The 17,974-nt window shown below is 41.9% G+C and overlaps 1 protein-coding gene across 3 annotated transcripts in view; it reads right to left on the bottom strand.

Annotated features, from left to right (window-relative positions):
* Positions 1–2,083: 2,083 nt before the first annotated feature.
* The window catches only part of ift80 (intraflagellar transport 80 homolog (Chlamydomonas)), a 203,265-nt gene continuing 187,374 nt past the window's right edge, over positions 2,084–17,974 (bottom strand). For 2 of the 3 annotated variants that reach the window (XM_067995379.1, XM_067995377.1), the window contains 4 exons: positions 17,269–17,358; positions 14,076–14,248; positions 7,600–7,723; positions 2,085–2,875 (listed from right to left, as the gene is read on the bottom strand). In XM_067995379.1, coding sequence (XP_067851480.1) covers positions 2,750–2,875; positions 7,600–7,723; positions 14,076–14,248; positions 17,269–17,358 — 513 coding nt within the window. In that variant the 3' untranslated portion in view covers positions 2,085–2,749. Of the gene's footprint in view, positions 2,876–7,599; positions 7,724–14,075; positions 14,249–17,268; positions 17,359–17,974 lie in introns of all 3 variants that reach the window. The other variant, XM_067995378.1, reaches the window with a different exon arrangement.

Here is a 17,974-nt window from a genome sequence, read left to right as displayed (position 1 = left end):
GTTGTGTGCACAGTACCTAGCCCTCTAATCATAAACTTACAATTTTCTGATAAAGTTTAGGTAAATTGTTGTGCTCATCATGGAGAAGAAGGTTGGTGCTGGGAAATGGAACACTTCCTCTTTTGAGGCATCTAGCATCGTTAAGACATCCCAGGTTTAGTTAGCACAGCCAGCTACAGGTTGAAGGTCTTCATACACCATCCCAACAATGGGCGGAACTATCAACTTCGGGGGGGAGGGGGATGTAAAATGGACAAAATCGGATCAGCTGCCCTCTACACACCCTGTCCGATTTTACGATGGAAAAGAAAATCAGGCAGGATATATAACGGGCGGCTGATCCAATATTGACCGTTTTATGTCCCTGCCGAAGCTGAAGTTCTGACCAATGTGTCTTAACCACATTGTTAGAATAGTACTTCCTATTGTGTTATTAAGGCAGTTCCATTTTCCAAACAATTCATTTTTATTACCTCTGTGAAAGCGATTGCCAATTTGTACCAAATTAATAGATTAAAATGTCCAATCAATTCAGAGTAGCAATCAACAAAGCCATAGAATATTGAAGTATGTAGCCAAAACAATAGAATACAAGTCAGAGGAAGTCATGGTCAAATTGTATAGTACTCTGGTCAGACCTCATCTTGAGTACTGTGTCCAGTTCTGGTCACCAAGACACAAGGGAGACATTCAATCCATTTGGGTCAGTGCAAAGAAGTACCACAAGGATCACCCTCAGTTTTACAGATCTCAGTAATTAAGAAAGAATAGATAAACTTGTACTCTTCAGCCTTGAAAGGAGATCTCTGAGAGGTGATTTTATTGAGGGATACAAAGTTGTAAATGGTGTGGAAAAGATAAATCCAGAAAATTACTTGAAATTGTGAAAGTAGGTCAAGGGGGTCACAGGTTTCAACTAGTTAATGCCAAATGTAGGACTAATATTAGCAAGATTTTGTTCACACAAATAGCGATCAACACATGGAATGGGCTCCTGGATAGAGCATTAGTGGCAATAACCCTGGAATCCTTTGAAAACAAATTGGATGCTCTAATCATAAAGCTGACCATAACTCATTTATGACATTGTTGCTTGTGAGTTGAGTTATCCAGTCAGTATCACTTTCTGAGATGTCATTATTTAATCTGGCTATGACATTTCCTGTATTGTAGAAGAAAATGTACATATTACACATATACTCCCGTCCTCCATTTTATAGGACTACAATCAGGAGCTCCAGAATTCTGTAATTCATACTTTGTGAATGAACTGTCCCTCACCGTAAGTAACACAAAAAGTCCTAAACAAAATCTACACACCAGCACTTCTTAATTTTTCTGCTAAAAACTGAAATGACAGGCACAGGCACAATGGGCTGAATGGCCTCCTTCTGCCCTGTATCATTCTATGACAGAAGCTTGTGGGTTGGCTCTGCCCCTTCATGTGTGTTTTTATTGCTTGTTACTTCCTTGCTTTATATCAAGGTCAGAGCAAAAAGAGATAAGGTTTCAGTGAACAGGTTCTCTTGGCCATGACAATGAACTAAGTGAAAAAGTCAATGGCTTTCGATGACAACCATTTACAATGTGTCAAGTAGTATTTGCGCTAAACATCATAGTGACATCCCTGTTATTTTTAAAATACACATTCAATACACTCTTGTACAAATAATGTAACCAGGAAATGAATATTTTCAGCTGCTGCAGAATAGTTTTTTTTCTTTCCACTTTTTGCTATGGGACTGGTTCTAGAATATTTAGTTTACTAGCACTTGAACAACCACTACGACTGCCAGTAAATAGGCCAAAAACTGTTGTTCTGCTCACTGCTCTCTAGGAACATTCCTATCATGTTTAAATTGTATCCTCTTAGTCAATGCATTTGCTAGACCATAATTATCTAATAATCTGTAATATTGAATATTAACATTTTTTGAAAAAAAAATAAAAATACCATTTAAAGGTATTTTATACAAATTTGTACTTCAAAACTGGTAATTAAAAAAAGTGATAACAGATTATAAGCAAATTTCTAAAAGGCATATAAAATGCCAAATTGCATACTCTTTAATATAATCATAATATAAGCACAATTTTCTTGTGTTTCAATTTAATGCATAAAATAAGTTAATAATTCCCTCGTATCATATTCAACAAATATTGTCCATTGCTACACAAGTAAATATCCACTTTAATTTTTCAGAAGTTTTCTTATACCCATTGTTTGGCTAAACCCTTCTGGAAATCTACTAACCAGTCTGTCAAATTAATCATGAATATACACTGTATTGAACAATGATATAATGCACATTAAATTTAAAAAAATCTCCAAGTGACATTATTCAATTTAAATTTATTACCAGTAGCATACAATGAAAAAATTATTAAGATGATTGTTTGATGTCAGAACTGCAACATAAACCTCAGAAGTTGGTTATATTTATTTCAAAATAAATTCATACTACATTCAATTTAATACAGAAGAGAAAACCACAATTGTTTGAAAAATACACTAAATATATTCTCAATTAATAACAATATATGAATGCTTTTACTTGAAAAATATTTATTTATTATTGTACTGTGATAAAAAATAAACTTACTGAACTTTATTTTAACATGTAATCCCAAGGTCTTTCAAGTGTTTCCTTCAACTACAAACAAAAGGAAGGAAGAAAGAACTTTGAGGCGATTAAATGGTCTGCTATATAAGGTCCATCTAAAGTTAACCTAAGCCTGAGCACTTGCATTACCGGTTTGAGGATGTACTCCTGGATCCTGTTGCATTTACACTAGTAATAGTAGCTGCATGCTCTCGTTCTTTTGCAATCTCCATTTCGATTTTGGCTTGGATTTTTTCCCAGTTAACTTCTACCTGCATAAGGTATTAGATGAAATCAGCATCAGTTAAGGATTTCAATCAAATTCATTATTCTATGTAAATTCCCACTAATATTGAGATTTAAGGTGAATGTTTTATTTTTTGTTTGTTACTTTCCTATCAGCATCCAGAATAAAGATGCAGTACATATGCATATAAACAATTCCAGCAAAACTCAAGAAAAAGTTAAAATGATTTTTCTTTTGGAAGTGAATTCTGTGTTTCTTCCAGTGAGGGGTTTCAATACTGAGAATAGAATATTTTCCCACTTTATGTTGGCCTCAAACACTCCCAGGTCATATATAGAATGGGTTAGATACAGGATAAACTTTCCTCTAAGGTATCACAATAGTGTGCTTGACTCAAACTGCAGTAAAACCCAGTAGGTCAAAATAACATTTAAAAACTGTTACTTCTGTGGCTTCTCTGGTGCCATACAATGGGTAGTTAGTTGTAGACTCTTGTCCAGGTATTAGATTAAATAAGACTGGTCAAACTCGTTTCATTTGGGGCCCATCGGAATGCATAACTTTCATCTCAGCAGCCTGGGCCAGATTCAAGGCCATTTATTAAGTAGTCTATTGTTAATACACTGTGCCACTTAAACCCTCAAAGGCTAGAGCAGCAGTCTGAGTTTCTGTGGTGGATGAGGCGCCAACTGGTCCCTAGGCTTTTCTGAGGTGGAGGCTGTCTCAGATTCCAACGATGCCATACTCCATTGATTTCTGCAATGAGGAAAAAGCTTCCCTGATGTTACTGCAAATGGGGGCTGTCATCTCTGGAGTCACAGCTTGTCAGTTGCCACACATCCTTGAAGCCTGATCTCAGTATCTGCAGGTGGGTGTAATGCTGCTGCAACATCCTTCTTTAAAGGTGAGTAACCATCAGATCTAGGTCCCAAGACTTCGACCCCATGGACAGCCTATTCCTCTGCCGGGAAGCTGACACACCTTCATCCACTCCCCATTCCTCTGGCTCCCTCATGCTCTGTAAATCACTTGGCGCCACACCTCCACTTATACTATCTAATTCCCTCCAGATGAAAGTTTCTGAGGTGGTGTGCAAGAGTTAGAAAGCAGGTGATGCAACAGGTGACATCAAGGAGTTTGGAGCAGAGGAACATGGGGGAATTAGGGACAGGATCTTGCTTCAGAGACTGCTGTGTTGCCTTGTCTTCAACATCCTTTTCCTCATCATCATCATCATAGTCCACAAGAATCAATTTTCTTCCCTCCTGCTCGTCCTCCTCATCATCCTCATCGCCTGCTCCCATTACTCTGAAGGATCTGCAGGAAAGGATATTTTAAGCTAAGAATTGGGATTAAGGAGACAGAGAAGGATGTGGACGCTTCTGGCTATCTGCTGCTTCATAGGGATGCCAGTGCAACTGTGTAGGTCTGCACCCACTGACCTGCTGCACGCATTGTCCCACTGATTTCACCATCTCTCACTGCTCGAACTGAGTACCTCCCCAGCAGCTCCATGACCTGCTCTTTGTAGGGCGTTAGCTCCTTAATGTCCAGAATGCACACTCAGTCCTCTACCTTGCAGGGTATTCATTTTAGAGAGTGAATAGTCTGTTGGTGCCCAAGGTGTCCAAGGATGAAAACACACAGTAGCCAATCTGTTACCTTGCCTGCTCTTCTCATCATGGAACTTTTTCTGGCACGGATTTGCAATCCTGAGAGTGAAAAAGCCACCTCCGTCTACATGGCAGGGGAGACACTTCTCTGAGATTTCCTCCCACAAGCACCAGGCAGTCTTTCTCTCATTTGTGTCTGACAATTGGTCTCATCAATATTTTGGGTTCTTATTTTCCACCTCCTTCCAATGCCCTGCTTCCTTCTGTCGATGCCTTTGCCTGCTCCTGCACTTAAAGGCATTTTTTAAAAGTGGCACAAAATCTTACCTGATTCATCCATTACAACTCACTGTGCCAAGCTCTTGGCTACTTATCTGCTACTCCACCAGCCCGCTGGTACAATCTTCAGCCACTCTTGGCTTTTTAAAGGCTGCAATTTCCAAGCCCAGCAGTGCACTACTCCCATGTGTTGTGCTGCTGAAACACTATTAGATATGTTCATTTTGAAGATACGTTTGACAGTGGTGTCAGCACTGGACAGCATTGGCAGGCAGAAGTCCTGGTTCAGCAGCGCAACAGAATTTTGGAACAGTGTTTTGTGCACATCTGTGTCTTTTATACCTTGGGTGCCATGTCTTTTTACATGCAAATTTCACACTTCCACCTTATTAGCACCTCATATTCACAAAAATAACAATCACAACTAAATACTCACTGAACCTATGAATCAAATGCAAGAAAAGCAGGTAAATAAATTTTCAATGAGCACACCTGCTCCTCCTCGCCCCACAAAAAAAAAATTGCTAGACCATTTTCTGTGTGGCCACCAGCAGGCCCTTTAAGAAGCGCTAGTTAAGCCGTTCAACACCTGGTACAAATAGGCAGAGTGTATGTGATGCATGCTCCACCCATTTGTACCTCAAAATTGCAGTCAGGGTCCTATGTACAATAGAGGACCCAATTTGCATATTACATGTGGCTGCCTGCCTGAAATAGGCAAGTGCTCTGGCCGTCCATCTCAGGACACTACCCAAGAAGATGGTGGGTGGGTTCCAGCATAAATGGGGCGGTATCCCAAGGAGATTGGAATACAAAACTGAGGAAGTGACACTTCAGTTGTACATTGCATTGCTCAAACACCATCTGGAGTATTGCGTTCAGTTTTAGGCACCGAACCTTGGGCAAGATATACTAGCCTTGGAGGGGATATGGCGCAGATTCACCAGAATGGTACTGGAGTTTAAAGGCTTAATTTTTGATGCTAGGTTGCATAAACTTGGCTTGCATTCCCTTGAATTTAGACGGTTGAAGATGATCTAATCAAAGGGTTTAAAATGATGAAGGGATTTTGATAGGGTAGATACAGAGAAACTATTTTCTCTGGTGGGGGAATCTAGAACATGAGGGCATAACTTAAAATTAAAGCTAGGCCATTTAGGAATGAAATCAGGAAGTACTTTTTCATACAAAGGGTAATGGAAATCTGGAAATCTCTTCCTAAAGGGGTGTGGATGCCGGGACAATTCAGTAAAACAGACCAAGGCTTACACAGCTTTGGCTGGCATTAGTCTTATAATAAACTGCCTAAGCCTTTGTCTCCACAGACTGACCTTTACATGTGGGTCTTTGTTCTCCTCCTTCTTCCTGGATAGGAAATTAACAACTGCCTCTGATTCTCGCCCTGTCCAAGGATTGGTCATGAGGGCTGCTAATTAAACTAACATGCCTCCCCCCTCCCTGGTAAGTAGGCCCTTAGAAATCATTTCCTATAATTCTCAAAATGAATCGGACCATCTTGATATAATGGGGGTGATTTTCTTATGCCCAACGCCCCATTTATGCTGTAAAATGGAGTGATAGGCAAACGAATTATTAAAAATACAAGTCCCACCCTTTGAGTCGATTTTCGAGCAGGCCTCGAAACGGGCGGCTAACAACCATGCCTAAAACAGGGGAGAGCCTTATTTCAATATTTAAATTGGAGTTCTATGCCTGTTGTAGGGCCCCAATGTGATTTTCATGGACTAATGAGCATGGTGTGTGTCTTGAAGGCCTTTCCCATTGGTCCCTGGCACAGAACGGCCTAACTAGCAATCCATAAAGGGATTGTGGCATGCCGCTCCTAAAGTGGGCCAAAGATTTTTTTTCTTTTATTTTTGTGGGGCCAGCAGGAGTAGGAGTGCTTCTCCTGGCCCCACAAAAATATTCCGGCCCACTGCCGGTCCCTGTGCAACACACTAAATAGATGGACAATAAGGACCTGCTTCCCCATATAACATGCACAGAATTATTTATGCAGCTGTGATGTTTGTTTATTTATCTACCAGCAGTCAGTAAGAAAACATTTATGTTATACCAATCAAAAAATACTTATTCGTAGCCCTGGGGAAACCTCTTAGGGTGTATTTACACTGCACCTACTGTAGTTTAGGTTAGGGTCAGGGATTATTGTGTTTATATTGCTGGCTCCTGCACGGTTGGAAGGGTAATCGTATTACCCAAAGAGAACTCCACAGACGCCTGAATACATGAACGTACAGAATTCTCTCCCAACAGTTAAAAATGTAAATATTTAGAGAATGGGAGGGGAGAGTTCCTGCTCCCTAAACATTTAAATTAAGATCAGGTAGATTTAAAAAGTGTCCCAGAGTTCCTCCAGGAAGTCTCATACTGTTTCACTCAAAAGTCAGATCAGACCCTAACTCTGGATTTACACTGCAAATTATACCATTGGTAAGAAGTGGAATTTTTTTGCATCAATGCTAAGCTTGAATGTAAATGCACCCATACAAACCTCTTTCTGAATTCTTTCAGTAGAGATGTGCGCTCCCTCCCACCACTGCCAATAGCATAACCGCTAATTCACTGTGAGCAACATGACCGGGAAATCTACCAGTTGATTAAAAGTGATGAATTAAACTACTCCCTTATATATCCCAGTGAACTACTGGTCTGTGAATAAAGTGGTAAAATTAAATCTTTCTACAAAATTATCTGATAACAGTTCATGACAGCTGTGCACCCTGGCATTGCTGTCAGATGGGATCTATTAATCTGTCTGCATGCTCCAATTTGAATTGATTAGCTTCCACTCTGGGTGGACAGACTTAACAACATTCTTTTTCTAGTTACTTACTCCTTCTGCATACTGTAAAAATCTCTTGTTGGATTCTTCTTTGTTGAAATCCTCCAAAAATTTCTTCCTGTAAGCGAGCACAGTATCTACATGTGTCTTGTATTTTACTGCCAGCTCCAGAGCTCTGTGTTTGGAAAGCAATGAAATTCTTAAATAGAGATGACCTGAAACAGGTATGTGGCATATTATTCTAATCAAAACCAAGAATAGCATCACTAGCAGGATGTCCTTAAGAATTATCTTTCTACCTTCTCCGTTAATTTGTTTTTCCAGTTAAAGTCAAAGGTGACCAAAAATGAATATATTTACAATATATCTAATTGTGCCAAAACATAAAAAATTTCTAAACTTCTTAAGGATATGAATTAAAACAAAATAAATGATTAATATTTTGCTACCTCAAATAATAGTTCAGAACTTCAAACATCTGGATTCCAGGTTTTTGTATTAAATTAATCTTTTTTGGATAGTGAACAAATTTAAATACAAACAGAACGCAATACGATTGAGCTAAATTATTTTGTTAACATGTTAAATTTTGAATTAATGACATCAATCTACAAAATTACTTGCTGAGGGTGCTGATTTGCAGCCAGAGATTTTGTCAGTTAAATAGGATGTGGCAACAAAATTGTTTAAACTGACTAATTAGGAAACACTGACGTCTTCATGTGAAGAACTCCCATGAGCATTATGTTAATCAGATTTCTCAACAATTAGGTTTTATTTTAAACCTACATAAACTTCATTTTGTCTGGGAGAAGTAGCATGTCACGGGATGCTTCTGTGTGAAATTAACTATTTGAGATGATTGATGTTGCTAAGAAATTAAAATGTGTTTCTTTAAATTAAAGATTAAAAGCATCATTAAAATTTTATGATAATTATAGAATAGCTAATGGGGCACTTTCTGTTACTGTAAGTATTTGTTTGTATCAAGTGAAGAAATGTGCTAGTAGGGATGAGGATTCTGTTCCTTTTTCTTCAGGTTTTGAGTTTTAGCATTTGTGAAGTAGGATGATCACAGGCAAGAGGACAGGACGCTCTGGACTGACAGGAAGCATGGACACTCACATACTCACCCCATTCCCCTGCCTGCCCCCCACACACACATACACAATAGCCCACGAACAGGCTGGGACTCTTTTCTCTAGAAAAGGGAAGGCTGAGGGGTAGCCTGATAGAAGTCTTTAAGATAATGATAGGGTAGACGTAGAGAAAATGTTTCCACTTGTGGGGTATCCAAAACTAGAGGTCATAAATATAAAATAGTCGCTAATAAATCCAATAGGGAATTCAGGAGAAACTTCTTTACCCAAAGAGTAGTAAGAATGTGGAACGCACCACCACAAGGAGTAGTTGAGGCAATAGCATAGATGCATTTAAGGGGAAGCTAGACAAGCACATGAGGGAGAAAGGAATAGAAGGTTATCCTGATAGGGTTAGATGAAGTAGGGAGGGAGGAGGCTTGTGTGGAGCATAAACACTGGCATAGACCAGTTGGGCCCAATGGCCTGTTTCTGTGCTGTAGTTTCAATGTAACCCAATGTAAATATTCATAAAAGCTGGGATAAACTCTGCCATTACTCAGGGAAGGTCATGCCTTAAAAATCTGATTGAATTGTTTGAGGAAGTGACAAGGAGGATTGATGTGGGTAGTGCAGTGGATGTTGTCTACATGGATTTTAGTAAGGCATTTGACAAGGTCCCACATGGCAGACTGGTCAGAAAGGTAAAAGCCCATGGGATACAGGGAAAAGTGGCGAATTGGATCCAAAATTGGCTCAGTAACAGGAAACAAAGGGTAAAAGTCAATGGATGTCTTTGCGAATAGAAATCTGTTTCCAGTGGTGTGCCACAGGGCTTAATGTTGGGTCCCTTGCTATTTGTGGTATATATTAATGATTTGGGCTTGAATGTAGGGGGCATGATTGGCAAATTTGCAGACGACACAAAAATTGGCCGTGTAGTTGATAGTGAAGAGGATAGCTGTACACTCCGAGACGATATCACTGGGTTGGTGGAGTGGGCGGAAAAGTGGCAAATGGAGTTCAACCCAGAGAAGTGTGAGGTAATGCACTTAGGTGGGGGCAAACAGTAAAAAGGAATACGCAGTAAACGGGAATATATTGAGAGGGGTAGAGGAAGTGAGAGACCTTGGAGCGCATGTGCACAGGTCCCTGAAGGTGGCAGTACAGGTAGATAAGGTTGTGAAGAAGGCATACGGAATGCTCTCCATTATTAGCTGAGGCATAGAATACAAAAGCAGGGATGTAATGATGGAACTGTATAAAACGCTGGTAAGGCCACAGCTGGAGTATCGTGCGCAGTTCTGGTCACCACATTACAGGAAGGACGTAATTGCTCTGGAGAGAGTGCAGAGAAGATTTGCAAGAATGTTGCCAGGGCTTGAAAATTGCAGCTACAAGGAGAGATTGGATAGGCTGGGGTTGTTTTCCTTGGAGCAGAGGAGGTTGAGGGGAGACTTGATTGAGGTGTACAAAATTATGAGGGGCCTAGATAGAGTAGACAGGAAGTACCTGTTTCCCCTAGCGGAGAGTTCAAGAACTAGAGGACATAGATTTAAGCAGATTGGCGGAAGGATTAGAGGGGACATGAGGAAAAACTTTTTTACCCAGAGGGCAGTGGGTATATGGAATTCGCTGCCCGAATTGGTGGTAGAGGCAGGGACCCTCAACTCTTTTAAAAAGTACCTGGACCTGCACCTAATATGCTGCAAGCTGCAGGGCTACGGACCGGGTGCTGGAAGGTGAGATTAGAATGGGCACCTAGTTGTTCTTCGAGCTGGCACGGACAAGATGGGCCGAATGGCCCCCTTCTGTGCTGTATCTTTTCTATGGTTCTGTTAACATTTACAACACGCATATCAGATAATATGAAAACAACTTGTCTTTTGAAAAAAACAACTTTAGTCCCAAATGTTCTTATGGCTGATAAATCTCAGATTAGGTGGTGGTGCCATGAACCAACATGCTGCACTGTGAAAAGACAGGGCACAGATTCACACCAAAAATCCTCCACATGATGAGTCACCAATTTAGTCATGCCACGTGAGATGACACTGAGCTACGGCCAAATGCTTCCTCACAGGAGACGGGGAAAATCAATGGACGATTACCTGGGCCACACTAGTGCACCTCCTGACAGCCAATCTTAGAGCAGCAATGAAGGAAGCAGGGACGGTCTACCTGCCTGTCCTCTCATTCAGGGATGGTGCATAATATGGGGATGCCCAGAAAAGGGGAACGAATATCTTGAAAAGAGGGTGTTACATCTCATTAAATGATTAAACCAATAATGAATAAATGAAGGTGAACTAGATTAAGGATACATCTACAAACAATCTGTCAGTGACTAGTCAATTCCCTCCTCTGTGTATGAACAATAAACTAATATTATATAGGGACAGTACAGCACACAAATAAGACTAGCCGAGGTTGAACAGATAGTACTGGCAAAATATATTGGGCCGGATTTTGCTCTGAGCGGCGAACGAACGGCACCTGCCATTTGGTAGACTTGCACTTGCTCATAGGGCTTCATTTTAGCACCCGCTATCGGGTGCATTCCTGGTGGGGGGGGCTCCGAAAATCGGGGAACCCCGGAGCGGGTCCGGAGCCCGGCTCCAACCCGCCACTTCCGGGTTCCCCACAGACACGCCGACGTGCGCGCGCAGCCCCCGCATGTGGGACTCCCGCAGGCAATTAAAGCCAGCGGGGTGCCACTTAACAGTATTTATTTAGCTATTTCAGGTCATTAACTGACCTGATTAAGTGTGAGGAGGGGTGGGATTTTAGAGACAACTGGGACTGTTTCCCGTACTGGGGGAAACACTCTCAGTTGAAGTGGACGTGTTGCAGCTGTCAGCCTGTGGCAGCTGCAAAGGTCCATTTGACAGGTGGGGTGGGGGGGGAGACCCTCACTCATTGCAGGAGGCCACTCTGTCACTTGGGACAAAGTTTGGCCTCCACCACCCTCCTCCTGACAAGAAAATTCACCAACTTGCACACTTACCCCGGGATCCAGAGACATGTACCTACCTTGCGGACCCCCTCAGATGTACATCTTCCGGATGGGGGCCGCCATAGCTGCAGTCATGACCTCCTCGGAGGGCGAACAGCATCACCAGCCTCACCGGCCTCGCCGTCCACCTCTGACACATGGCGCTCCACAACACAGTACTGTGACACATCCACCTGCACAGCAGGAGGGAGCGCAACCGCAGAGAGAGATGCGTCGCAGAGGGCACTACCCTCGCCACAGGATCCACAGACCGAGGCTCAGCTTCCTGGACCTCTCTGAGCAGCAGTGCACACGGAGGCTCAGAGTCACTCGATATGTAGTCGTGGACATCTGCAGCCTCCTTCATGCCGAGCTGCTCCCGGTTGGCCCGAGCACCATCTTCTTACCTGTCACTGTCAAAGTCACCACTGCCCTCAACAACTTCTCCTCCGCATCCTTCCAGGGTGCCACCAGGGACATCGCCGACGTCTCTCAGTGGTCTGCACAAAAGAGCTCTGCAAATACACCTACACCACTCTGCAGTGACACAATGGGTGGCATCAGTTGTGGGTCTTCATTGTGATCCTCAGGAAAGGGCATTATTGCACAAACCAGACAAGATTCGCAAAGACGTGGCAGTAGTGGTGCCAATATAATATGTAATGTGAGTTGGTCAGAAATTCAATATAAGTAAAAACCATGACAAACCCTCAAACACCCTTGTGCATCCCCTTCATGCTCATGACACGTTTGCGTTACGCTGCCTACTGCACATATGTAATGCATGCCCTGTGGCTGCAGCACAGGTAGTGGCAGGTTGAGTGAGGCTGACTGTGAAAGAGATGCACGAGAGGGTGAGTATGAGATAGAGCCATGAGATTGTATGAGGATTGGGTTGAGTGGTAGTGGCGGGATGAGTACTGGCGAGGTGAGTAAGTGCAGGTAAGATGAGGATGAGCTTTGAGTGGGTATGAGGGGTGATGTGACAGAGTAGTGTTGGCAGTGCAGAAGGAGATGTGGAGTGGGGGCGGTGATGTGGCAGATGGAGTGTAGGGGAATGAGTAAGTGTACTCACTTTGGCTGACCTACTTAGGTCATTGGTGCACCTCCTGCACTGTATGCAGGTGGACGATATGTTGGTGGTGCAGGTGACCTCCTCTGCCACCTCGAGCCAGGCCTTCCTGGTGGCAGAGGCAGGCCACTTCCTCCCGCCCGCCAGGGGGAAGATCTCTGTCCTCCCCCTCCTCCTCACCCCATCTAATGATACCTGGAGTGAGGCATCATTAAACCTGGGAGCAGCCTTCCCCCTGGGCTGCTCCATGCTGTAATTTTTGCTATTTGTTGCAGCATCTGTCAGTGGAGGACTGCCCCTTTAAATAGAGCTCCTCCAGCTGACAGACCTTACTGCGCATGCGCAGCCCACCCGACGTGCAGATCAGCAGTGGGGAACCCGGAAGACCAGGTAAGTGGACCCAATTAGGCTGCGATCGCGCGAGGGGCAGACTGATTTCACTGGGCGCGTTACCCACGCGCCCAATAGCCCCCCCACCGCGAACCCGCAGCCCTGGTAACATCGAGCCCATCGACTCTAACTGGGCTTTTGCAGGGCAGGTGCCTCTTATCAGATCTTGAATTCAGTGCTGCGCCCTCTACAGGGCATCTGGGACCTGTGTGAATGGGGCAAGCAACTGTGTATCCCCTTAACCAATCAGATTGAAGCATGTTAATAAGCAGCGCAGTCAGAACCAGGAAGTGTAAGTTAGAATAGTAAATTCAATGTCAGTTACAGAAAGCGAAATAAAGAGAGGGTAAAAAATAATGAATTAAAGGACAGAGATAAAATAGAAAGAAAGAAAAAGTAAACAAAAATTAATATTTTTTTGTTAAATGTCCAACAACAATTAAAATCTGAAGAAATTATTTATAAATATAAATTTTCAGTGCCAGAGAGATTGTTTGGCAGTCATTAAGACTTACCACACTGTTAAAAGTTTGCTTAGATTTAAAAAAAACATGACCTACCTTTTTTTGGCGAGATTACTTTGTTTTCACCAGGGCAGTAGAGGAACTTCACAATGTTGCATTTATTTCAACCGTGAGACAGCCGGCGAGATGCAGTTCTCGCGAAGCTTATGGAGGAACATGGCATCTGGTAGAGGAACATTGGATTTCTGCGTTTGACTGCGCATGTGGAGTTGCCTGAAGTTGCTGTACCAGATGCACTGAAATAATGATGAGTCCTGTTAGGCTCACCGTTATTTTTAGAACAAAGTCCGGCCCATTGTTCTCACTTCAGTACTACATGATTTTAGTCAATAAGCAAAGAAAAATCTATTTTAGAACAGTGATAGCATAATTACTATCATTTAACAACACTGACCTCTAGTGTGCAATTGTAACTCTGTAGTAAGCATTCATTTTAACCTAGTGCTGAATGTGTTTGATTTCCTCACCTATCCCAGTTGTAGAGGTTAATATTTACTTGGATGGCTTGATAAATAAGGCCCGTCTGGATTAAAATTCCCTCAGCATCCTGTACATTTCCAGTAAATAGTAACAAGTGTGCCATCCGTGACTCCTTTGAGGGCAAATCCTTGATTATGTTGATATACTGCACTTTATCTATCTGGGAATTAAAAAAAACAAATATTTGTTCAATTTGAGCACAATCACAATTTATTTAATTGTGTTCTGTTTAATGTAACAATTTGAACACTACATTTTTCAGTTTCATACATTTTCATTAAAGTTTATTATTATTATTACAGAGAACTATACATCAAAAGTACTCCATTGGCTGTGAAGCACTTTGGAATATCCTGAGCTTATGAAAGGTGCTATATAAATGCAAGTTCTTTCTTTACTCTGCTGCTATTGGAGCATTGTAAATTTAGGCAATTATTTTCTTTAAATTGAATTTCTTTATAATCATTTAATTTCTACCCAGATAGAAAGGCTAAAAAACCTGTAGCTGTGAGGATAAACAATGGAACAGTGTTTTCACTTCAGACAGTTTGCAGCCCAGAGGAACAATTGTCCATGTAGGAATTTGTTTTCATTTGTTTGGACAATGGACCAGAGATGTGCACCCTCTTTGTGAATGAGAAGCAAAGGGGTCTGGAGAGAACCTGTAGTAATACCTGCCACACTTTAAGATTAACAAACTGAGTGTGAAGCAATATTGAAGTAACTTGACTAGACCACCTCCTTCTGGAATGTGCATTTCCAAAGAAAGTCTGAAGAGAGATGCAATGGTTTTTGTTGAGGTTCATCCTGAGCAGTTCTGTAACACAGGACTCTGTGCTCTATGGACCGTTCCCGGTGGGACACACCAAGACAAAAACAGCTATTGCTGGAAGGTCATCAACTTCCAATTTTTGTGCCCCATAAGCTGGATTTTGGGCACAAACAGGACTGTGAAATGTAATGGAAATCAGGCTATCTGACATGTGGTGAAAACTGCTTGGCAGACAGTCCAGAACCCCCAACAATCTCTTATGCTCAGAAAACAGTTTTTAAAATCTGAGCACAAGGTCCACATTTCTGTTATTTTTCCTCTTTTGTCACCACTATCTCTCCTGTTCAATTAGGCTCTGTGCTTCTCCCAGTGCACTCCCCTCAAAGTCACTGTCAAATTTGCCTATTTCAGAGCTGGTGGTTGGCAGGCTAAAATTGAATAATGGTTCATCTTCAGCAGGGCTTTCTTTATCTCTGCCCTGGCAACCCAAGTCCAAGTCAGGGAAAGAAAAGAGAAACAAGGGAGATTGGATGGCAAAGATATGTCAGATCATGTTCAACATTAGGCCAGCTGAGGTTTGCATGTTCATTAGCCTATGTGGGTGTAGTGACTCAGGCAGAGAATGAAGCAATGAGGCATGAAAGAGGGAAATGACAGACATGGGGAGGGGGGGGGCTGATATGGGAAAATGGGGGGGGGGGTACAGGGCATGCCCTGCAGAATGAAGAGAGACTTGAGTGGGGTTTTGCACCTTAGTGCAGCAGATGAGGTCATTGAATTTTTGCATTGCATCCAGGTCCTGTTGTATATCCTGCAGCATTCTCATGGTTGATGGCTTCCTCCTAAGCCTACTTCCCAATTTGTCATTAGAAACTATGCCCATCTGAGGGGAACAGGATGTCTCTCCACTTTCCAATTTGCTCCACCAAGATATCCATGGTCTTATCTGAGAAGTGAGGTGCCATGCTGCTGCTTCAACTACATAAGACATCTTGGTCAACCTGGAGATATTTGATGTTGCTCTTTGTACAAGAAATGTAAACTGCCTCTTTAAGCTGCTGCAGCCCTTTAAGAGCTGTAGCAGCACTCAATTTCCCATCTCCTAATGGGTGAGCTAGCTGCCTAGACCAATATGCTTTTCCCGCTTGCAGGCCACCCCAATGAGCGTGAACCTGGAAACTCTGCAGTGTCCAAAGATCCTACTCACTTCCGGTTGAATTTGCACCCACATAACCCCATAATAGATCCCAGAAAGGTACTGATCCCAGAAAGCATCTGCTATGTATGCGTAAAGACTTTCGAGAAGCCTGTGGTACTTTTGCTAGAAAAACTGTTACATCTGTACTGTGTTTTATGAATAAATCTATTCAAACCCATCTTCTGATGCTCCCTAGCTAGTAAACTTCGATGTTTAGCTAATCTGTTCAAATTACTTCCTTCACTACCAAACTTAGCCAATGTTATATTTGCTGGAATCGTTTGGGAGCTACTGCATCTTGCTAACCACTTACTAACTGGGTGCCACATATTCTTTTAGAAGAGTAACTGCCTTTTTTTCCATCCCCAAACTGGTCGATCATTAAACAGTACAAAAGATATCAGTTTGATTTTTGTTACATCAGGGTTTGTTCAGATAAAATTCTTGTTTGCGATTGATAATTTACCAACAAGAATTTCAAATATCTTTGTTGTAGAGAAGAACTTTGGTAGTCAGATTTAATGGTATATGTTTACAATTTGAAAAACCTCAGGTATTTCATAAACATTACTGACTTACATTTTTAAGAGTGCATTTTTAGACTTGTTAAGTTTTTTTGTTAATTTTCATTTTCTCTACATGAATGCATTTTTAAAAAAAGCCTTTGTCACCTTTTAACAAGAACACAGAACCACAAATGTGTATCTTAGTTGCTAATTAATTGTTCTTGTTCCACATACTTAGCACATGAATTCCATGAGTATATGGGGATCTTCTTTGTTGGACAAATTAAACTGGGTGACTGCACCGTAACAGGGACAATGGCATTGCAGGAAAGAATGCTGCAGCAACCGTACACACATCCATTTTGTTGATTACCAGTGTTCTGGTTTATGGCCGTCGTATTCTAATAACATTTGTGAGTGTTGTTTTTGTGGAGAGAAGTTTTCACCAACCTTGAGGATATTTAGAAACAAATACCAAGGTATGGAGATGTTGGCTGGCACTTGCACTACAGCTGTCATTAACTGCGAGAAAAGCTCCTGGAGGTGGCTTCTTGGTACACAAACGTATGATTTTGGAAGTCTACATGAGGTCTTGGGAGTGATTCCATGAACATAACAGTGTAAAAGCACTGTCAAAAGTGTAATATAATGGAGGAATTAATTACAAAGATAGGATTTTAAAAAGGCACATTTTATTCATATACCTCGCCAATTGCTGCATAGGCCACTTCTGCTGTCATAAGATCTTTTTGTGCAATTGCCATGGCAGCAAGGCATGACCACATTGTTTGTTCCTGTTTGTGGAAAGAAAAATAGCAATAGGTTTAGTACATGTACAATGAAAATGTGTTGGGTTGCAGTTTGAAGTTACATTAGCTTTTTTAATAGGCTTATATTGGGTTTGTATGTTAATATAATTAGGATCTTATCCATACAGGTTTTTATAATGATCATGCAGGTTCATCCCATATGTATGTGTCCTATATATATTTTCTGACTAGCTCATTGGCAGCCGTGTTAGGCTGGACTTCACCATTAAAATTAAAACATGATAATAAGCCACTTTTTAAAATGGGTTATACATCTCTCTAAGGAGAGATGGGGGAAGAATATTAAAGTGTTAACTCCATCTAGGGGTAAAATGCTGGTTCCCCAATCAGGTGGTTCTGGTTAGGCACAACATTCACAGGAAACACTGGTTGGGAAATAGCGGGCTCTCAGCTTCTCATTTTCCATCCAGGAGTGCCTTATTGGGGGAATCAGCCGATAGTCGCAAGGCCACTGGACTCTCTCTGGTACCTTGCTCAAGTATGTGCCTTCACAGTGAGTGTCAGCAGGCTGTCCTACCATGGGGAACATTACAGTACAGCCCAATATTATCTTCACATAATGCCCACAAAACGCACGTTC

The sequence above is a fragment of the Heptranchias perlo genome, chromosome 13, assembly GCF_035084215.1.
Source record: "Heptranchias perlo isolate sHepPer1 chromosome 13, sHepPer1.hap1, whole genome shotgun sequence".
Classification (NCBI taxonomy): domain Eukaryota; kingdom Metazoa; phylum Chordata; class Chondrichthyes; order Hexanchiformes; family Hexanchidae; genus Heptranchias; species Heptranchias perlo.
This window is presented reverse-complemented; position numbering and strand designations above follow the sequence as displayed.